Genomic DNA, 24275 nt, shown 5'->3' with positions numbered 1-24275 from the left:
TCCCCCTTTTTCACTTAGGAAACGAAAGAGATGGTGGCAAAATATGAGCCATAGGGATAATCCAAGGTTCCATGTAATTCATATGAATTTTGGAGCAGACCTGTAATGTAAGTGTGGATACATGCAAACAAGCTTCCAGAGCATGTAGTAAGCTTTCTACCAACACAGATTTCCCTCTTGTGAAAGTGACGTGTGTGTGTGTGTGTGTGTGTGCTTTAGAGAGACCTGTATGCTTTTGATATTGTTCCATGAGGTGTTGTCACCCTAAATTGTGGTGTAAGTGACAATTAGATGAGTAGCTTCCAAAGTGTTGTTGTATTATGGAGTTTTGTCAAAATTATGTAATGCCATCCTGCATTTAAAGATGGGCTTCTCTCTTCAGCCGGGGTTATTTTAAGAAGCTTTGTTATGCTTGATACATCATCTGTTATGCATGCAGTAAGAATGGTCACATCCTTTAGAATGAATCTGATAATTTTGGTTTAGATGATTTTTCTTAGACTGTATTCAAAGAAATGAGGAGCGTTGTAAACAACAACAGCAAAGTCAGTTTTCGCCTGCAGCGGCTATGGATGCTCATAAAGGAATAGCTATCATTTAGCCAGGAACACCTCGCAGCAGTAACTGCAATACCATCGTTACCTCAGAGTTAATATCTGGCTTACTGGGAGAAACATCTATTACCACGAAGCGAGCTGTCACAACATAGTTGCCACATATATAAACTGCAGTGAAAACCAGAATTGCACAACTTTAATTGAAGAGTAGAGAAAACTTGTTTTCTTTTTGTTCTCATGGAGTTTGTCTGCTCTGCACGCTGCTGTAACTCAAGTCAGGCATCAGGCCAGACTGATACACTGTAGTTCTGACAGGAATTACGCAAAAAACCCTGGGCATAAGCACATGTTCAGATATACACACTAATCAGAATTTCCTATTAGAATAAAATGCCATGCATACCAAACCAAATGATCTGCAAGTCAGTTATGTTGACAGGAGATAGCAGGTAGCAGTTCGGTCACACTCACTTTCAAGGAATGGTTTTCAAATAAATTATTATATTTTGGGACAGTCATCACAAAATTACCATGTCTTTCTTTGCTAGGATGTACAGCATTTGGAATATTGTCAAGGGATATTTAGTATGTTATCTTTCACCACGTACAGAGTTTCCCAGACATATCCCTCGCCTGCATGAAACCTGAAGCTTGAGAGATGGTCGGAAATCAAAGGCAAATGGCTGTTGAGCACATGAGGATGATCCACAGGGAATCTGTCTAGACAAGTTAGGTTTGCTGGGCAATGCTACGCCAAACTATTACCAACAGAAATGTAGCTGTTCAGTTCGACACATTTGATCATACATTTTCTGAAAAGAAGGGGCAGAGGGACTGTAAGTCAGGGGAAAAAAACAGCCACTAGCTTAAATATAAACTGTGAAAACAATCTATAAACAAAAAGTGTCACAGCATTAGAGTTGTGTTCCTTCATAAAATACAATGACAACTTAAGGCCACCAGTTTTGTTCATTTAATAAACCAAGCTAAGATTTTTAGTTTTAGCACATAGCCTGAAATTGAAGAGAAACAATTACTTAGTTGCTGAATGTTTCAGAAAATGAAGAATCAATATTTTCTTACGGTTTATACTCTGCTACTTTTAATGATTATTTTAGGTGGGTATCTTATCTGCTGTGCCGCATTTAGTGATGACAATTATTGTTCCTATTGGGGGACAAATTGCAGACTTTTTAAGAAGCAGGCAGATTCTTTCAACCACTACCGTGAGAAAGATAATGAACTGTGGAGGTAAGTTTTCCTATTTTATTACAAAGCTTCTTGAACAGATTCATTGCCCATATAGTATGCTGTATACGGTAAAGAAACAAACTGTGTGGTTTTATGTACTTATGAATCAATACTTTGGAAATGTTTTGTGTATTACAGTTGTGGTTAGTAAAGAAAAGTGAACACAGTTGTTCCTATTCCCAGCTTCAATATAGATGTTTGGTATTTGAAATAGCCTTTAGGCTGTTAAAGAAACAGATAAGCTTTTTGGAGGTAAATTGCTTACCCTTAGCTACTTAGTGAAGCTTATCTCCTCATCTAAACACCCTCTGCACTAGGAGAGCCCAGATGACTACCTGAGATGGCATATCTGACTTCTGAGAGGTTGAAGTCCCGTGAGCTGAATCCTGACTGTGATAAGGGCTGCAAAATTCATAAGCAGGTTAAAGTGTATATTCCCATTAGGGCTGGCTGGACTGACCTAACCAAATCACAGGTATTTCTTTTCATCTTAAAACTGACAGGAATTGACAATAAATTAGCATACAAAGAATAAAAAAAGGATTATTTGAGATATTGACATATTGAGAACATGTGGGTTTTAGGGATGAAAGAAATACCCGATTATATTCCACACTGAGGTAATGTTTTGCCTCTGTCTTCCTGTGGAATATTACCATCTCCTAAGGCCTGCAATATTTGAGAGGGAATTAAATCTCATGCCTAATTTTCTGTATGATTTCCCCAGGTTTTGGTATGGAAGCAACTCTTCTTCTCGTGGTGGGATATTCTCACAGTAAAGGAGTGGCTATTTCATTCTTAGTGCTTGCTGTAGGCTTTAGTGGATTCGCCATATCTGGTAAGATTATATTACTGCTACTAGTAAATCGTTTTATCTTAAGAGAGAGGACCTCTCATTTGGTTTTTATTCAATGACAGTAATTTAAGCAAACCTCAGAATTCCAAATGCCATTATTTATGATCATTAAAAAGGAAAGAACAATCAGTACCATATCTTCTATATTAGATTATTTTTGTTTAAATACTTCAATACTTTCTGTATTCGTTGCAGCAAATTAGACTTTCTTTTCAGTGAGGTGCTAACGTACATGATAGATTTTTCTTGAAATCAAACATGTAAGACAAATGGACCAATATTATACAGTGATACCTAAATTTACACATCTTTGTTTAAGTATAGGTCTTTTACTATTTTTTCCACTGTATATTAGTTAGCGCTTTGTTAGTGTTGCATTTTTTTATTACTTCGGGGCCTAATCACTAGCAGGTTTTTTTCTGACTTCAAATTCAGCTCTTCCCCTTTCCCGCTGATACATCACCCCTTTGCCTTTGCCTTTGCCTTTCCCAAACACAAGTCACCTGGCCTTCCCTTGTTTTCCCACTGTGATCTTCACATCCTCTCCCATGCTGGTTCCTTATGTCTGAAACAGGCTCTCTTTTCTTTTGTGCCAAACATCTAAACTCTTCTTAATGAAATCTGTCCTTAATCCCACATATTTTGCAAGGTATCATGCCTGTTTTGTACAACTTGAAAAGTGTGCTGTGCTTTCTCTAACAGTTACCCGTATCATACTGCCTGCCTTTTCCCTTTTATTATCTTTCTGTATCCAAAGAGCTGGTTTCTGGTTTCACTTAAGTGCTTGTTTTGGGGACAATGAGTTCTGTCACTTCAGAGAAGCATGTGTTTTTTTCTAAGATTATTTAAATAGTTACTGCATAAATTTGACCAGAATCAAGCTGCTGACAACGCAAGAAAACAAACAAATATTTATAACAATAATTAATAAATAATTTATACATACTGTCTTTTTACTCCATTTTACCACTCAAGAACAGATGGGAACGCCCTTCTGCTGGTCTGTGTGACAAAAAGAAAAATGTGGGCAATAGGAAAGGAAAGTGGTGGAAGCTGGAAGAAGAAATGACATGTTATTTTCAGCATGATATGGTCATGAATTACGCTGTCAAATATGAACTTTCTCCCTGCCTAAATATCTTCTGGGTTCTCTACTCCACACGGCCACTACTGGGATTTATTTTAAAACTGCAATTTTGGGAAGACAATACATTTGGTACCCTTTTATAATATGTTTTTAAAAGAAAATGAAAATCCAGAGTCTGTCTAGGAATACTTAACCATTATAAGCCTTTTAGAGGAAAAGAAATGCAATTAAACAGCCCAAATATGTCACAGTAAAATTGTCAAGTGATAGCACTACTTTTCAGAGCTGAAGTAATGCTCTGCTTTTGGTATGAATGTTTGCTGACCTTTGTATTGCAGGATTCAATGTCAACCATTTAGACATTGCCCCAAGGTATGCCAGCATCTTAATGGGGATTTCTAATGGAGTCGGGACCTTGTCTGGAATGGTTTGCCCTATAATTGTCGGAGCAATGACAAAGAACAAGGTAAACGGCAATACAGTTTTCAAATCTTCCAGTTTAATACCAGCGGTTTCAAGGAAAAGACCTTTCCATAGTACAACTTGCCAGAATATCCGTATTAGTCTGAGACCTCTAGGGAATAGCATCTAGGAACTTGTAAATTTGAAGCATGCTGCACTATATGTTCACTAGGTCAACGCTTTTGTAAGCTAATGAATAGTGATTTTTCAAAGACAGAAATAATTAGAAACTGGATGCTCAAATGTTTTAGTTGTGCCGACTGTCACTGCCTCAATCCCTAATTTAAATGTTGCCGCTCAGAAGAGTTAGGTACATCTATGCACTAGTCTCATTTAGCAAATTTCTTCTTTACAGACACGTGAAGAGTGGCAGTATGTCTTCCTCATTGCTGCTTTAGTTCACTACGGAGGTGTTATATTCTATGGCATATTTGCTTCAGGAGAGAAACAACCCTGGGCAGACCCTGAACAGACAAGTGAAGAGAAATGTGGCTTTATTCATGAAGATGAACTTGCTGAAGAGACAGGGGACATTACTCAGAATTACGTAAATTATGGTACCACCAAGTCTTACGGTGCTACAACCCAGGTCAACGGTGGCTGGCCTAATGGTTGGGAGAAAAAAGAGGAATTTGTACAAGAGGAAGTACAAGACTCATACAACTACAAGGAAGGAGATTATTCATAACAAACCTAAATATTGGGTATATTTTGTAGTGTTTGTGATTAAATTCATTGTGATTGTTTGCACACAGAAATAAAATGTGGTATAAACATGTAAACACATATCAAACAGGAAGGTCTTACTGTAAAAAAAAATCCATTAAAGTGCAATCTGTATGAGTTGTGACATGTCATCACTTTCATTAGGTTATATTTGTTCTATAAACATTAGAGTTTTAAGGGTTTACTGGTCAAAACTGTAGAGGCAATTAGATACTTACAGTATACAAGAGCTAAAACTCGTAACTAAGGATTAAAGCACAACTAAGCAACCAAGTTGGCACATCTAATGCTCTTTTTAGAAAGCCAAAATTACTTGATCATTAAAAATGCACTTATATATTTGTTACACTGTATTGAAAGAGATTGTGTTAAATACACGTTTACTCAGTGCAATGTAGGAATTGTGTGTTTAGTCTAAGACAAGAGCTTTCTTAAAGAAGAAAGGTTGAGTCCTAGGCATTTACAGAGGATTGATCCAGTTCCTTTAACGGTACTTGTATCAACCCTAAAGAACAAATAGGGCATATTGTATGTTTATCGTGATTACATGCTGCAGGCTACTCTGTGATGAATAAAGGAATTATTTAGGAGTTTTATACTGAATGTTCAGGCACAAATTCTTGTTTCTATTCTTTGCAGATTCTTATGAAATTATAGGTATTGTCATGTTCTTCCCTGCATTTATCAACTATTATAAAAACAATATATAATGTTAAGTCTGACTTTTCATGCAGACTGTCAAATACCTTTATCAAAAAACAAGCTTTATTATTCTTTTCTTTGCAGTATACTCCAACTTTGTACTGGTGTCTTTAGAGAGAGAGAAAAAAACAATATAACCTAGAAAAAGATATAGTCTTCTACAAAATTCCAAAGAGAAATTTACTATGAGCAAGTAGCCCTATGAAAAAGGATGTATTTGTTTTGCAGAATATTTTGAAGCCAATAGAGGAAACAGAGAATAATTTAACCCTTATTCTTCCCTTAATAGCTTTCATATTTTTACACATCGTGCCACAGTTGTATACATAGATATAAGTTTATTGAAGATACTGTAATTATAGAAAATGTTGCTATTTTAGAAATCCCTGAATTAAAAAATGTATTTGTCTTTCGATTAAACCTAATAATGGACACTGAATATGAGTAACATAATAAACTCACAATAAACCAAAGTGGCAAATAACTAGTGTTGGGTTGAAAGAAGCCAACAAGCATCACGCTTGTCTTTTTAGCATAACTCAACAGTTACTGCAACATTAGTGTACCAAGCAATAAGTGCAATGCATTACAAAGTGCATAATCTTCTAGACTATATATTAACCTTCATTTAGCTTGTTGTATATATTTGGGGTTGTTGGGATTAAACCAAACTGAACCAAACTGAAGTTAGCAACACCAGACCACTTCTTAATACTCTAAAATGACAACAATGATCCATTTCTTAATTAAATCAAATGATTATTATTGTATGTAATAATCCATTCTGGATTCTTGGTCTGTTCATTGTATTGTGCTAGTGATTGGAAACCCTGCTACCGCAATATACAACTTGAGGATTGTTTCTTCTCCTTTTTTTTTAATGCAAATCATACCTTGACCTTAAGAAAAAATATTTTGCTTTGTGCCTCAAAGTGATGTAAAATGTGACCATAGCTTTTGCTGTGTTTAATGAAAAAGATGTGGACTGTGTCACTTTTGTTGCTGCAAAAAGTGTTAATAAAATGCTCTATTTATCCTTTTATATAAAAAAGGACCATTGTAGTTTCTTGTCATTTTTTTAGATGCACTTTAATATAGATGACTAAAATTACAGTCACTGCAGAACAAATTCTGCTATTGACATGGAGATAATATCTTATGTCCCATATGGGAGCTATGCTGAATACCCGGTGCCCTGCATTGTCTACTCTCTCCTCCGACCATGCACAGATGTGTGGTGGGAGAGGGACCTAACTCCAGATTGCTCCTCCTCCTCTCATAAGGCTGGCTGGAGAAGGTGTGGAAGAGAAAGGAGCAGGAGGATCAATGTGCCAGCCAGTGCAGCACAACTGGGAAAGACAGACTAATCTGTGTTAGCTAAAGAGCTGGTGTAGATCAGCTTTTGCTAAAGAAAATGAAAAGCATCACAGACTGCTGTTCTTGGAATTTGCTTCCTTTCTTGCTCCTGCAACAAGACTCCTTAAATTGAAACATAATGTTACTTTCCATCCATCTTTGGGTAGACCCTAGAGAAATCAGTAAACTCAACAAATCCTATATTAAAAGTAAGTCTTTTTCTAACAGAATTTTTACTCTTCAAGAATTTTCTTGCACCACATTGAAGGATGTAGAAACACTAAACTGAACAAAAGGCTGCAAAACCCTAGAGAGAGCAGTAATAGGCCCAGCGTTTCTTAGCAGTAGACTGGCTGTCATGAGATGCTGAGTCAGGTAACACACAAAGTTATGGCTAATTGTTTTGATGGACTGGTGTGATGTTGCCATGGCAACTTCCTGACAGATTCAAAAGTGGGATAAATAGAAGCTGTAAAAGTATGGTTGTATTTATCATGGTATGTGGACAGCTCAGAAAATGAAAACTAATTAACAAAATCAAAATCAATTCATCTTAGTTTTCAGTCTAATCTTACAGGTTGTCTATCTTTTGAAATAGTTTCAATTTTCTTTCATTAAATACAGGTAATTTTTTTTTTTCTTATTGGCTTGACACCTTTTAATTATTTAGAACAAAGGAGAGACTTTATTCCAGGCATTAGACATGGCATGGTTCAGCCATGCACAACTCAGTGGGAACTCAACAATTGTCTTTAAATGCTACACCACCCTAAGATCCTCCACAACTCTCCAGCTCTCTGCTTCTGCTTTGACTTCTTTACTTCCGCTCTAAATGGCAGTGTACAGGAATCTGTTCTTCTGGGAAGGAAGAGGACCATGACAGTTTTTTAAGTTTTTTACTTCTTCACAGACTCCTATTCACAGAAAAATACAGGAACCAATCATCAGGAACCTGACTGAGCAAGAAGGGAAATGGAGAAAATAACGGGGTTCTTGCAAAGGTTGATTAAGTGAAGAGAAGCAGCAACAGCTGGATCTGTTTTAGGCAAAAGGAGAGTTTTTAGACATGACCCTTCATCTAAACTCCTATATTTCTTCTCAGTAAATACATTTATGTTTCTCCCTTGCTACTTCATTTTTATAAACTAGTATTGCTAAAATAGACCTCTTCAGCCTCTTCTGAACCGTGCCCTTTCTGCCTAGAGATTTCTCTTCTGTACTCAGATTCCAAGACTAGATCTGCAGACACGTTGCACATGTGTGGTACAGTGTTCCTCTTTTGAAACTCTTAGCAGCTCAAATCATCCCAATTTATCAATCAGACTGTGTGCACAGTCACTTCATCATTTTGTCCTGTCACCTATTTCTGTTCTGTTCTGCTGTCCGGTACTCTTTGCTCACTTACTATGTTGAAAAAAAGGAAAGGAATTGTTACTCACATTTTTATTTATCAGTTAGTTATCTTTTCAGTGAAGAACAAAAGGAAGAAGTAGAATGCAGGCGACATTAAAATTGCTAGAAAAGCTTTGAGTTTAGATGGGCTGGAATATCACCTCAAATGTTCACCTTTACATCCTCAAATGATTTCATATAGATAGTATCACTCAACCACTGACAATTTTTTAAATATTTGAATCTGCATTGGCCAGATCCCTTCTGTTAACACATATTCTTTGTTGCAGAGATAGAGCTATCATAAAGTGCTCTTTGCTTTCAGAAGTGATCATGAAATTCAATGGACCAAATTTCATAAAAGCACTTTTCTATGGGGGAAAAGAAAGCCTCAAGGTAAAGGTTGAATAACAGCGACAAAAGAATATCTGCAAATATGAATGAAGTCCTCTTTCAGCATGAAGCTAGGAATAAGAATGAATGTGGAAGTCAGAATAAATGTCACAGTTCAAAGCCATACTGTTAGAAAGATAACATCACAGTCTTAGTTGTTGCCTCTGAAAGATGAAATGTTTTGTTCCTTTCAGGATAAGCTGTGAAGGAGTTTGAAGGCTAGTTCAAGTCTAGATTAACTACTTAACAGCAGTTGCTTTTATACTTATTTTGAATTTGTCTGTGTTTTTTGTTTGAATAATTTTCATTGCACCGGGAGGTTTAAGAGTAAATAATCAAAGAACCTAGAACTACAGTCAGATATTTTAATTAGATATCTATATATATCCTTTCTGATCCAGCTAATGTGTCTGATGTTGGTATTCTAGCTTTGCTTAACACTTTTTCACTCTGTTGTAACCCAAAGCACGGCAAAGAATAAAACCTATTACATATTTACGTATGTACAACTACTGAAGCCTGTGTACTTAATTATACTGAGGTCAAGGGCTTAGACAGTATCTTTTGTGCTTGAGAATTAATGTTACAAAGTGATTTTTGGCAAATGCCTCCCTGTTAAGGCTTTGAACATTAGAAACATAATGCTTGCAATTTTTGCTTTAGGTGAAGCTGTGTTCTCTCAAATGCCATGGGCGAGGCAACAGAAAACAATAAAAAAAAAGATTTTGAGCAACAGTCTAACCTCTGTCAGGATCTTATCTATAAGAAAGTAAGTAAAGAATAAGTAAGAAAGCCAAATCTAATGTCAAATATAAAATAAAGGATAAGTTAGAAATTACAGGAAATAAGGTATAGGAGATTTAAGGAAAAGGTTATAGAAGACCTGACAAATTTTTTCACTTTTGCTCATGGTGGTAGTGAGAAGGAAAAAAACGAATATGGAGTGCTAAATATCTGGTCCACCCTATCCTGAGTCTAAGGTATGATCAAAAGCTGGCTCAGAAGCTGATTACCACGTTCTGGCTGCACCCTACCTTGTCCTAACATAGTTTCTAACACATTTCTCTGCCAGGGCTATGAGAGCACTTATTTGGCCTTAATTACCCAGAGTGTCCTGCCCTGGAATCCCCACTTGCACCCCAATCCATGGCCCAGGAGCCCCATTTCAGCTCAGGTCTGAGCTTCCCTGTCTCTGGTCTGTCTCCTGAATAGAAGTTGGATCTATGTTGTGTCCTTGTCTCCAGTCCTGCCTCTGTCCCACCTCCTGTTGCTCCTGAGAGGGCTCTCTGGATGGACCCTGGACCTGATTAATTCCTTGCTGTCTCTGGGACCATCAGAGGAGTTAGCACCCTGCTCCGCCCAGGCTGCTCAGACCATGTGGGACTGCACCCTTGTCAATAATGGCACAGCCAGCAGCTGGGTCACCCTAAGCTGGTGGCTCATTTCCTCAGTGAGCTGCCCTTTGGGCTCTTCCTGCTCCCTGCTGGACCCTTTCCACGTTGCACCGGTGACAGTCCAAGGAGACATCTACTTCACATATGGTCAATTCACAATCCTGAAATTAAACGCTTTTGTCAGTTCCTGAAGAAGCAGAACGGTACATAATGATCCCATCATTATTTTCTTAAAATATAGTGAAACATATGGGTGTGTCAGGCAGGAGATTTAACCTGTTAGATACCAGAGCATACTGTTTCATTAGTACCAGGTTTTGGAGCCCTACTTAAAGTCTGTCTCTCTCACATACTCTGCCATCACGGATATACTCATGGTGCCAGTTTCCTTTTCCAGGAGGAGCTACGTTTCATTCATCAGTGTGTCCTGGTGGAACAGAATCAAATGTTCATCCTTGCACCCACTACAGGCTTTCTTCACTGGGTACAGGAAGCTGCTATTACTATCCTCAGTCCTGCTGGAGATGATCAGCATCTGCTTGGGCATGAACTAGCTTTTCAAAACTGATATACCTTTGGACTATTTCTGGCTGGGCGCTGTTGCACAATGGCATTACTGTCTGCTCACGAAAGTATGCAAGCAGGAACTTAGTATTTAGTATTTACTGAAATCAATATAATTAAGGTTCATAATATTTCTAGAGGTATGAATAGCCTAATATTCCCCAATTTAAGTGATCTCCTTGAATTCAGAATGTACTTTTTCAGAGAATCTGTTCTCTCTTGAAAAAGAAATGTGAAAAAGAGCTTTCCTTGAAGAATGGAATTCCTTTCACTTATTCAAATGGTTGCGCTCCTCCTGTCAGGGTTTTCAAGCTTCCTGTACATCACACTTACTGAAAAATCTGAACTGATTAAGTAGGCCATGTATGGTAAAAGTGACACCAGGAAATGTTGGACTTACTATTTTGATGCCATGCAGATGAATAGCACATGCACTGTAAAAATGTGTCAAGGTCCATACAAACAGTGTCTGGTTCAAATCAGTGTTCAGAAGATGTGAGTGGATGGCTGGATGTCCAAGGATCCAGAGAGAGTTTTGAAAAATATATGTGTGTGATACAAAGAGCTGTATCAAGAAGAATCCAGATACACGTATGATAGCCTTACTTATTTACTTCTCTCCACCTTTCTGTACCACCTGGGAAGGTCATAAAATCAAAGAGGAAGTTTGCCATTGTTATGCCAAAAACAGATGTAAAAAAAAAAAGCAAAAATGATGCTTGGAAGCAGAAAATGATCTAGATAAGAAAGCATTTCAAAAATAAAGGATGGCATTGTTAAAATTGGAAGATTGCCATTTAATTAGAGTTTGTCTTGTAAAATCAATTAAATGTGTCAACACTGGATAATCGCCATAGATGGCCATGGACTAAATAAATTTGGGAGGAGTGTATGATAATTTTCTTCAAGGTAACCATCAGAACAATCAACAGAACTGCTTTCAGTTTTAATCTGGAAAGTTACAATGTTATTTTCTTCTTTGTAAATGTTGCTTCATGGAATTAAAATTGAATTAAATAAAGACAAGGTCAACCAAGGCTCAGCTTTTTTTTCAGCTGTCTTTCTGTGCAGTTATGCCTGATCATAGGATCAATAAAGCACAAACTGTTTACCCGGTATAGATGAAGCACCAAATTAAATGTGATATATGAAAAGATGCTTGTCAGTGTGTACAAGTCTTACACAGAAAATCACAAGGCAGCACTGTAAGATGAAGGCTGACTGCCTCGCTCTACTTTTGGAGTCCTGTAGGCAATAGCCCACAGTTATTTCTTGACTGGTAGTGTGATGGTGTATAATAGGATGGGACTATGGAGAAGTGGACTAGCTGTGCTTTGTGTGTTAGTATTCTCCATTGCATGAACATGCAAATCCCAATTACTGTTGACATATGTCCTTTAATAATAAAAACATAATAATAAAAATATAATAATTATCTCAGCCTGAAGTCTAAAAGAAGAGCTAATTCATATAACACATACGCATATATCCTCCAAAAACTTTTCAGCTCATTTTAAGCAACCTGAAAATGAAATACAATAAAAATTGAATTAAATACATTAAATTTTTTTTTTAAAGATGTGTTTCAGGAAACACAGTTTTTATATTTTTCCTATTTCTCTTATATCTCAATCATACCTACCCAATTAAAACCAGGTCTCTCTTTCTTTTTCAGATATGGTCTGGGTTATGCTGAAAAGCGTAAAAATTGACTTTTTCATAAATCAATACACCTTTCTTGTCAAATCAAATAATAATTTTTATATACTGAACACATTCAGTAACGACTGAGAAAGAAATGAAAATCTAAGAAACCAGAATTACGTCTTTAGCCCAATTATTTCAAAGGATGGGTTTTTTTGTGTGTGTGTGTCTGTGTTTCATATAAGTAAATAGAAAGGGTATATTTTAAAAAAGCCTTTTCTAGTTGATTTATTTTCTTGTCTCAGAATATCTTTATTAGCCTAGAAACTTACATACACACAATGCCAGCCTTATTGCAACCGTCATTTACAGTTTATATTACTAAATGTAAATACTCCATGTTTTATTTAGAATAAAATCCTTTGGGCCATCAGTGGTTTATTTGTTCTTGTGCATTAATTTGATGTGAGAGGACTCAAAAACTACTTAGCAGAAAACATGCAAGCTGAAATAATTGCTGTGGAATTGAAATACCAGCACTATTTAGCATTTAACTATTGGTACTCATTTAAGATCTATTCTCTAACTGATAATTTAATGCACAGACTGTGAAACTTTAGAGAATTGGGCCCTATCCTCTAACAAAATACTCAGTTCTGCTCCCTGTGGAGGCAACGTGTTTTGAAGACATTGACTTCAACAGATGGAAGATAAGCCACGTTTCTCAAAATTGTCACTGTCCTGCCCATGACTGGACGCTGTGCTATGTAACAGCCCCACTGCAAGCCCTGAAACTCTGTTCTGGAATAGCCACTGCCAGGTATGAGATTATCTGCAGTGCTGCTTCTCACTAGATTTCAGTCTATATTCCCATTTTACAGAATGGAAGACCTGAAACAGAGAGAAGGCCCTAACTCTATTTTCCTCAGATTCAAAGCTCCTGGCATTTGTGAGTTCTCTGTCAGAATGAAAGCTTTATCTTCATGGGACTTGGCAACGAAAGCGGATGAGCTCCAAAGTAGTGCTGGGCTAAGGCTGCTGCTGCAGTGAATCAGAGCCTCAGATGTAAGCCTCTCATATTCCAGGCAAATGTTCAAATCCTTCTGTCTCTGAATTGATCTTCTGTAATCTCCCGATCTCTTCTGTTTACTTAGCATGAGTTGGTAAGAGTATTTGAAGCAAAGAGAAATTATGTCTTTGTGACACAGAGTAGAACCGAGGAAGGTAGGGCTCCTGGTCACAAAGCGAAGCACCTGTGTCTGCCTGCCATGGCGCCCAAATGGTGCCCAAACGGTGCCCAAATGTCACCCAAACAGCAGATGTTCCAGGTGCTCTGATTCCAGCATCGGTCAGGTATTCCACCTTAAGGCACACCTAAACTTCTGTCAGTAGTGACAATGGTAAATCACTCAGGAAAGACAATCCCATAAAATAACGAATGAAAGAACCTAGGGGCATTATGTCATCAGAAAAAAAAAAAACCCAAACCCTATTTGACTAACAAGTGAACCTGGGGGCACTGCTTGGAAATGCTCCTTTTCTCTTTTGTTATTGATTCATTTAATCCCGTGAATCTACCACTTTCAATTATGTTACAAGAATGAAACAGTGGATCACACGTAAGTAGATTAACAACGTGTTGGTAGCGTGATTTAATAAATCCCTGTGGGATTACCATTTCCTTTCTTGTTTCTTTCATTCAAGGAACTCGGGCTTTCTTTTTCTGCAATGAAATCACAAATCATGTGATTCACCCTGGAATAATCTCATAGAAATAATCAAAAAGGCATGTAGAAAAGGGAAAGTGTGAGAGAACAAGGCAGAAAAGAAAGAATAAAAGTATCCTCCAGCTGACTAAGGGGAGAGATGTAAAGGTCACCATCAAAACAGGCTGCAACCCCAAATATCAGAAAAGACAATAAAATCTATTAGCAAAATTGTATTGTTGATGTTTGAAAGTTAAATCTCTTAACAGCAGAGTACAGACACGTTATATATTCAAACACTTTTGGGAAACCTCAATGGCTTCCAAAATAAAAGTTCTATGTAATTTTTATTAGGACCTAAAGTTTCTTTTAAAAACGTCTTTGATGTGCATATGTTAGAGTTAATATGGACAGAAAATGTTTATAGAGTAGCTTGAAGCCTGACATCCCATTAAGTGTGACTTTGCTTCTGTTGCCGGAATAAACAGCGTAGGACCTGCTGAGACTCTGTGTCATCTGTAGTGAAATGGTGTTGATCTCCTGGGGAAAAATGCTGGAGTCCATCATTTCATTTGATGTGTGTGGTCATTAATTTAATTTGTGACTATTAGCAAAGTACAAGAAGATATATACAGGTGAGTTATTGATCTTCCTTTGGACACTAATTAGAACTGGTTTACAGTTAATCCCTAAAGCACTCTTTATCTTGTATGCAATAAAAAGAAAAACAAATTTAATTTGCCCTCTGTTGTTCTTGTGATTAATTGAATGTATGAGGACAAATCAGCATTATATTCCTAATAAGGCATTTGCAAATGATCATTTTGGTTTGCAGACATCATTCACCTTATTCTATATCTGTAGAAAGAACAGAGATTGTCAGTAACAACTTTGACAGAAGGCAGGGCTTGGGGTAAATTTAGGTATATGCTCATGCTTGAGTTGCAGCAGATAAAATGCTTTACTAAGAAAATACAGTAAAAATGAAAAAAAAAGACATTTTGTAGTAGTAAAACAATAATTTAGTGTGTGATTATATACCGACAATGTCTTTATCCTTTTCCTGTCTCCTCCCTTGCCTCTCTGAGCCTGTGATATGACATTTACTATCACATAGCAGCAAAGCTGAAGCTCCATTGAAAGCTTCCTCTGAGACCATGCTGTTGTTAGCGGTGCGGGCAGAGCTGCTGCAGTAGTGCTCCTCTCCTCGCTTTGGCATGAGAAACAACGGTTTCAACAAACAGCTTTGGCCATACACAGTTTAAAATAAGGAGCCTGACTGCCTGTGCTGCCAGCACAAATTTCATGTCATACTTTATCATTAGATATCACTTCCAGATAAGCAAAACCAGACTTTACCAAGCATAATCTTTCAACAAGATCCTCTCTTATGAATTAATTTTTAAAGGCAACATGTTTTAGATGGTCGTCCATTTTGATACAACACAAAAAATGTGACATAGTCTGTATATTAAGTGGGAGAAATGAAGATGTCTACATGAAATAACAGTTCATCTGTTTATGGTTTTTACCTTAAAAACTCTATTAATGCTAATTAAATTCACTTTATGGTTTTTGCACTAACATTGACAATTACCTCTCTACTTAGTACTGATAGATTTATTATACCTTAAAGAACAAAAAATCAGAAAATCATCTCTCCTTTTTCTCTTGAGGCATAAAAGCATGTTTAAGTCCACAGACAGAAGAATAAACACTCCTTGTAATTCCTCCTGCCTTCTACCACCTCCAGATGAGGATGAGGCTCAGACAGCAAACTGAGCATGTGCAACATACACTTGCTAAAAATTCTGGTTGCTACACTGCGTGTTTGTAAGTATATACCTATGTGTGTGTGTATAAAGATTTAAGACTGCAAAGACAAGTATTAACAGTTAGGAGACATCGGAATTAAAATTTGCATCTACAACCCCAGTCGTCTCCTTTTCTCTATATATTCCGAAACAATGCACGATGAACTAATGTATCTTTCCACAGGATCTCCGTGTCACTCAATACACAAATAAATAACATAAACTAATGAGTAGCTATTGAATATGTCGTTTTCTCCTCCTTGTTCAGTGTTATCGCCCCATTTAAATCCTGATTTGAAGACAGAATGATTAATTCCCTTATTTACTCTTCAGTAATACTCATCACTACAGTGTCCTAGTGCTTCAGATCCACAGTTTCTCAGCGCCTATGTAATATGAGAGGGCCTGACTGCATGCTTAGGTAGAGAACTAGATCAAAGAATGAGAATAACTAATTTATAGGGCACTAATTTGAGCATTTAATCAGCGTTTTTTCAGAACAATTGGTGATAAATAAAACTACATGTCTATAATATAGCCTCCCATATCAGCTGCTGTTAGAAATGCTCTAATGCTGTCAATCAGATTTATCATCTGATCCTAGTCAGACTGTATCATCTCACACTATCCTCCTGGCAATAAGAAATGCAATTATTTACTATCTATGAGAAGTTTTATTTGTTTTGTTTAATAATTTGTTTAGTTTCAATCTAGAAGTTTTGGAACAAGAAAAAAGGAAATCGGTTCATTGGGACAGCATTCAACAGTCTCAAATACAACATCTTCTCTTTTTGCTAGTAATGTGCTAGCAGTCTTTATGCCTTAGTCACCATACATTTTTCAACTAATGCAATAAACCACTTTTTTTTATCTACAGAAACTCTTTTCTGTGCAATGAATTTGTTGATGATCTTGTGAGAACAGTAGTGCCCAATCCCCAGGCTGTGTTCCTCGCCTCACTCTCCGTCAGCCCAAATCTGCAAACTGCAGTTACCAGTCCCAATCTATAATCTCAATTTCATTTGATTCCTTAGTCCAGAGGACCGTTTGGATAGCAAAATTGTTGTACCTCATCGACCCATATACCAGCCCTTTTCTGTGGTTGATAAGAGCAGCCATAATCATCTACATCACCCATGGAATCTTTTTCAGAGGGATTCTCCATGAGCTGGAACCCCATATGGAATTCATTTCAGTGTGTGTAGATAAATATTTGTGCATTTGAACATGGTGAAGTGGTGCATCTTTTGTTAAATTTCAGTGGACAAATACAATGATTGTACACACTACTCTGGAGCCCAGAAAGCATGCTTTCAAAAATTTCAAAGTTTAAAGTATTGCATATTGATTTAAATGTCTGAGTAAGTAATTATCAACTTCTGGAAGGTTTGCTTCTTACCCTGTGAACGAATGTTTTCATTTTGTCATGTATATTGCAGAAATGGACAGAAGAACATGGGACATGTTGATAGCAACAAAGCAACAGGGTTGCAAAGAGGCACTTGTTCAACTTTGTTAGAGCAGCTCTACTGTTTTCAGATGAGTCAGGCAGTTCAGTAAGAGTAAGAACATCCCCCATACATCTGCCATTTAAATTTTGGAGGACTTCATTATGTGCATTTTTTATGAGTTAACACACATTGAAAAAAAGTCAGGCAAAATTCCAAGAAACAAATCAGTTTGAAAGTGAATATAATTAATCTCCCAAACTACTTTACACAGGAATTCTGTCTTCAAATATCTGGCTTATTTTTCATAGTTATTTGCTCAAGAATCAAAACCTTTGTGTACATTAAAGCAAATGTAGAAAAGAATGCCTTCAACAAACAGTGAATCATGTGCAGGAGTTCAGTCTAAAAAAGGCAACTCCACAAGGAGCCACTAGAGTATAAGAAATTTCACTTATTTGTAAATTCATGAGAAATATTGTTAGTCAAATCCAGACAACGAATTATGAATGGTTCTGAGCAAAGGAGGAGAATTGTACATACTGTAAAACTGACAAAGAACATTTTGGCATCCAAATACTGAGAAAAATACTGAATATAAAATAAATAGTGACTGACAATATGAAAATGTTTTTCTGTCTCAAAGCTGCCAATCTAGTGGTGAAGTATATAGTTTGAAGATGTTGTCCTTTATTTACATAAAGAATGAAATGCTAGAGGCATGAATTATGTCATCTATCTGTCTCTGGTATTTATGAGTTGCCTCCCCATCTTTTAGTTAGTAATATCTTTTTCTCTAAACAGCTATTTTTAAAGAGAAAAATTTGCCATTAGCTATATTTTTGAGTATACAGAACCCAGCAGTGTGGCTACTATATTCAATAACAGCAAAAAAGGGCTGGCAATGTGATGTGCCAAGGGTCAAAGTCTCAAAGTGTGGTTGCACACTTGTGGCTACTCCTACTTTTGCATACTTCTGACGTGTCTCACATCCTTCATTTCTGATTCCTGGAAGCTGCCAGTCTACCCACTCTATGCCAAGTTGATTAGGTGTAGAAACATATACGCTAAGGACAGGAGCTTGACAAGACAACTATTATGATTTTCCTTTCAGCAAGCTGAATTCCTTTCAAGATTTTCAGATAGACTACATTGGCATGAAGAGAAATAATTGCCTGGCCTAAAAAGTTAAACACAATTCAACATCAAATATGGTAAACGTGTTGAGTTTCACTTGTATTCTCTCACAAGCACATGTTGCCCCTCTATCCTAAATGCTTATTAAACCAAATCTTTCTCCCTTTTCTCCATTTCAAAATCTTACTGCCAGGACTCTGGCATAAAAAGATCTTGCAAATCCATAGCAACCTAATTTTTAATCTGCACCACCAAAAATAAGTGCGCACGCGTGGCTTCCTCTCCCTTCCCCCCATCATCTGCTCTGCTGACACATTCGGCATTTGGAGGGGAAGGGATTAGTCACTGGAGCAGCAAGGGAGAACTAAGGATTCCTTACAAAAGAAGTGCCTTCAAACCATGTGTCTGCTACTCATCACTCCCTTCACGTGAGAATTCAAAAATACTTGGCATGTTTTATGGCAAGTTGCCTTTTTAAAAATAAAATGATAATAATGGGACCTCTCTGACAGCTGCTCCGTGGTTTGGAATATGAATGCTAATCCCAGCGGAGGCAGATTAGAGGCCAAAGTGCAGATGAAATGGGGGGAGAGGTGAAAGGTTATTAGCTTGAGATATGTGTCACCAAAATGTATTTTACAGATCTTCACCACATAGCTATGCTGTTGTATTTACATAGCTTTTTAAGTTTTGGTTGTGTGTTCTTTAAAATAGAGTACATATAAAAATATAGATTACATAGTCATTATAAACATGATATACCTGCAGTCTTTAGAAATGATTATGAATCATAATCATAAAGAAAACTTTTTGAAAATTATGTATTATAATTAGGCAGTGCATTAATTACATGAAGAGGAAAATTTTTAGACCTTTTTTTTTCCTTTCATTCATAAATTATTTTCATATTTATCCAAAGCATGCACTGTCACCAAATCTTAATTTTTCTGCTATAGTGTTTGCTATTCAGGAACAAATACTGACACTAGTAATAATCAGCCAACTAATTTTACTGTGTGGACAGTCTAGGAACAGATACGCATCATCCCAGCAGCATCAGACATTGTACAGAGAACCTGTGGAAATTGCTGGGAGCAGCTACCAAGACTGGGAAATAGGATATGCTATGAGATCATCAAGAAACATTTCTCTTGTTTCATCGCCTGGTGTAGCACACATGCAAAGCAGCCCATTCTTACCTAGCCTAGCAGAACACAGTTCCTTTACTAAGAGAAAAAGAAAGCTGAGCACCCCTTTGTTCAGCCTGAGCCCCTTTTAGGATGACAGCATACAGTACCTGCTACCATACCATTTTTAGTGGCAGCTACATACTGTCTAAGGATTTACACACCATTCACACCATCCAAGGAGTGGTCTGCTAAAATCTCACACAATATAATTTATTTTTACTTTTTCCTGTTAAATATACCTGATACTGAATAAATATATGCAAAATTATTCTTAAAAGAACATTTCAATTAAGCACTTCACATTTGGGAAGTACAAGAGTTATAGATGCTTCTGAAATTTCAATTTGTGTATCTTTCTGTAGATGTACGGTAACATTTTTCAAGGATCATTTGCCACATTTTGCACTCATTTTGCACACACAATGTATAGAAGGACAACATCGCTAAGAGCTCTAAAGCTATTTTAAATTTTGCTTTTTCAAATATTTGAAGTCCTAACTTATTTGCTACTTAAACAGCATTTTAAAATACATTTTTGTATGAGTTTTTGCAGTATTTTACACTGATATTCAGTAAAAGCTTTTACATCCAGAGCAGCTTTCTTTTATCACTCTGAACCTGCCAAGAGGTCCCTGCAGCACTCCGAGAATGATCGATACTGTAGAAAACACCAGAATCATCCAACTTCCTTTTTCTCCTTAAAGCATTAGCACGTAGTGTATGTGACTTGATGCTCAAAAACTTTGCATAATGTCATGACCCCTGACAATTCAGTGTCACACCTGGCAACTTTCAAAAACTATATGAAAGGCTACTTGAGTGGGAGGAGAAGATTAGTATTAGTAGATTGATAGTAATATCTTTTTCTTTAAATAGAATTCAGTGCAAGTTTGGAAAAAGAAATATACGTTGGTAAGTATTAAAGACACTTGAGTAGAGCCAGTTACTGCAAGCAGCAGGCACTGTCAATGTAACTAATTTAATCACTGGAACTAACTCAAGAAAAAACTCAGTTAATTGTGGTCTTATATAAGGAGTGACGTCAGTCCATGTCTCGGTACTGGAAAATAATGCAGCCTTGTGGGGCTTTTAAATCTGGCAGCTGGCAGACTGTGATGTTGACAAGGAGAAAGACTAGAAGCAAGACCTATTTTATTTTTAAATTCAGAATTCTGTGTTCATAGTCAGAAGAGGTCTAATATTTTTTCTCTTTCATTTTTTTTGCCCTCTGCCAGTTTGGAATTTACATGGAGGCAATTGTTCTAGGTTCACGTGTGGTAACTCTGGAACCTGAGCAATTTAAATTTTCTTATTATAATTTCTTTCAAGTTGCAACATGAAATTGTGATAATCCTGACACAAAACACTAATACAAGCACAAATCACTGTAAACATTTATCACAGTGGTTTTGTTAGCATTTATCATAATGTTTTTCCTCAAAGGAATATTTGAGAAAAATAGAAGTAGTCCTTATTTCTTTATACTGCTTTTGGAAAATGTGTCTTGGGGATCTTTTCCATTATGCGAGTTTCTCTGTTATGTGAAATGGCTGGTCACTGGGCACACATTTTGTGTGGAATGTGCCGGGCTGAGAGCCCAGCGAAGGTACTGGTGCAGTGTTTCACTCTGCAGTTTCACTTCTGTGGCGAAGCAGAATGGCTGATTCACTTTTCTGGGTCCATGATGGTGGGAAGGAGATAGCAAAGAAGAAAGGTGTGGCTACAATACAGCTGATCTAATATTTTGTTTCATGACAATGACAGCAAAGCTACTTATGTTTATGTGTTACCCGAGTGATCTCAAAGAGATCTTCACAGAGAAAGGAAAGCATTATGCTTCTTACAGGTAGGAAAATCCAAGTACAACAAACTGAAAGGACCAGGACATGTTTACTCAGTAGGCTACTGTCAGAGCTAGGAACAGAATCCAGTTTCCAGCTCTAATGTACTGTTGAACTACGCTACCTTTTTTGGTGAAGAAGAAAAAAATAGACACATACGGATATACTTGGATTAATTGGACTGGACTTTGATTAATTTCAGCACAATTTAATTCTTGATTCTGACAGAGCACTGATTCATCAGAGTCTGGAAATTGTGGCTGAACTGCTGGGAATGACACTTAAAAATTCTTTACTCTCATTTCTGTAAATGGGACTTCTGTAACATCAGGCTGTGGGCACTGAAGACGTTCAGCAACTCGCAGGATTTAAAACTAAGCCGTCACATTGAGCTCTAAATAATTTGATGAGGAAAAATATTTCTCTGTCTCCTTTTGGAGGCTCTCTTGAAGGGCACAGACTTGTTTTTCCACTTATAAAAACTCTATTGTTCTCCTTTAAGCATTGAATTGCAAGAAATGAAATTTTACTGGGCACTTCAATAAACTACTTCGCACTTCTTGGTTTTGCAGACATGCAATGGATGAGTAATAAATGCTCCTTGAAGGATCAGAGCAATTGCCAGTGAATGAGATTACATGCCACATCCTGCTGCTGTCTATCTTGGCAGCACTCACACATAGGAACTCTAGGGGAAGATATTGGAATTATATTACTAGGGGCATATACATTTCTAAATACAACTAGTATCTCCTAAAAATCAGCATCTGCATTGCAGGTTCTACACCTCTCAAAATGTGGCATGTCAAAGAAAAATGCATGAGCAAGCACAGTAATCCTATGTGAGGAAATTGCATTTTCTGCATTCATATTTCTGAAAAAGCTTTAAGCGATTCTTATATATTTTCCTCAAGGAATATCAGTCTGTGAATTCGTTTCTTTGAGAAATATGTTCATTTCTGCACAAATGGTACAGAAGAATACAGAATGCCTAATATTTTATCATTGAGATAAATGAGCAAAAGAGCTCTTTTCTTTCTCATCCCTAAGAATAAACGAGTATATTCCTTTGTGCCATAAATCACAGATATACAGGAAGTCCAACCAATTTTCCAATAAAATATGCCTCCTTTGGATTTAATGTATAAAATATAAGCAGTCTATCCTAAGACAATGGCAACGCTTTTATCACAGAGAGTGACAGAGCTACATAAACCAAGGGCAGCCGTAACTTGTATTGCCAACAACTTACGCAGCTTTTCTTACATTCTCATTGTGCTGTTCAGTAAAAAATGCATACAGGTAGTTACCATGGTAATTCCTGCATCACATGATGATCATAAGCTGTTGCAGATATATAGAGCATCTTCTTAAAGAAGCATGCATAGATGCACATAGATAACAGATAATAAATTTTAGAGAAACTTCCTTGTTCAGTACCTCCTAAATTAGATCAGGTGTGAAAAAATTAGCACAGAAAAGATCATGTCAAGGCTTCCCAAGCTAAACAACTGTAAAAGTGAGAACACATTTGCTTGTAACTAGCTCAGTGGGCATAAATGATTGATGAGATTTTAAAACCTTAGGACAGAAGTTGCATTACTTTCTTGCACAGTGTGAACAATATTACATATACTTCATAAATAATTATAACAAAAATAACTGGTTATTTCCTTTGTAAAATAGTCCTGAAAGCACTTGATAGATATGCTAAGAAGGTATCTGTATGCATTAAATTAAACTCATGCAGTCACATAGAAACAGCAGAATGAATCTGATATTGAAGTTCTGGGTTTTTTTTCAAATATGGAAGTAGCAACTTCCATTAGTTAAGCCTGCGTTGCAGCCTTTGGTCATAACCTAAACACCAGTGCCTGAAGAAAATGTCTCAGTTATTCAAACAGAAAAAGTATTTCAAGCTTAGGTGTACGCCCTTGCCTTAGCTTCTACATCTGAGAAGAGCTCTCTTGGCTTTTGAAGCAGCTTGTCTTTAACTGTGAAGCAATTTTGCTCTCGTCAGAAAACACTCTCTGTAAAGTTCTCATTTAGGTTGATCTAAAGCAATGCCTGGTCTGTGACTAGGGACAGACATGAAAGGATCAACGAAATACAAAATGCTTCATTAAAGGATGTTTGCTTACATATGTGGGGACAGCAAGGAGAGGAGATGGAGGAGGTAGTGTATCTATCTCATCACTTTTCCTCTTTCGCTGAAGCAACTACTGAGTTTTTGTGTGGCTCGCAACATGCAGAGCAGCAAAGCCCATTAGGCAGCCTTGTTGCTGTTCTCTGCACAATAGAGGCAAACAGGGCTTCTTTTTTTCTGTTTCACATCAAATACAACCTGTGACAGTGACTTTTCATAGAATCTTTCTGCACATTGGGCCAGACATACAATAAAGAGTAGAAAGATGGGCTTGGTACAAAAGCATGTCCTTTCCCCTTGAGACCCATAAAGAAACAATACAATACAAAAAAGCTAAAGTCATATTACCACTACTGTCTACCATCAGGATTTATCACAAATTTAAAAGTACTGAAAATTGAAGTAATCTGGTAGATTTCTCCTGGTGATCCAGTGCGTTGCCTGTTAATCCCAAAGACATTGGCTCCTAAACCAAATTAACAAAATTTACCTCATGTCTCTACATCTGTTTGAATCCATCTCTGAAATCTGCATCCTAGACATCTCAACATCTAGTAGCATCTTATAGAAATTCTGAATGTACTTTACAGAGTAAAAGGATTAAAATGA

General features: G+C 36.9%; 1 protein-coding gene across 1 annotated transcript in view; it reads left to right on the top strand.

The window, feature by feature from the left end:
* Positions 1 to 4901, top strand: part of SLC17A6 (solute carrier family 17 member 6) — a 31264-nt gene extending 26363 nt beyond the window's left edge. Inside the window, exons 8-11 of the mRNA XM_009649329.2 lie at positions 1676 to 1808; positions 2536 to 2646; positions 4090 to 4217; positions 4569 to 4901. Coding sequence (XP_009647624.1) covers positions 1676 to 1808; positions 2536 to 2646; positions 4090 to 4217; positions 4569 to 4901 — 705 coding nt within the window. The remainder of the gene's footprint in view (positions 1 to 1675; positions 1809 to 2535; positions 2647 to 4089; positions 4218 to 4568) is intronic.
* The last annotated feature ends 19374 nt before the right edge of the window (positions 4902 to 24275 follow it).

This window comes from Egretta garzetta, unplaced genomic scaffold (assembly GCF_000687185.1).
Source record: "Egretta garzetta isolate BGI_Z169 unplaced genomic scaffold, ASM68718v1 scaffold222, whole genome shotgun sequence".
In the NCBI taxonomy this organism is placed as follows: Eukaryota; Metazoa; Chordata; class Aves; order Pelecaniformes; family Ardeidae; genus Egretta; species Egretta garzetta.
The sequence above is the reverse complement of the archived record's forward strand: the minus strand, read 5'-3'. Positions and strand labels throughout refer to the sequence as shown.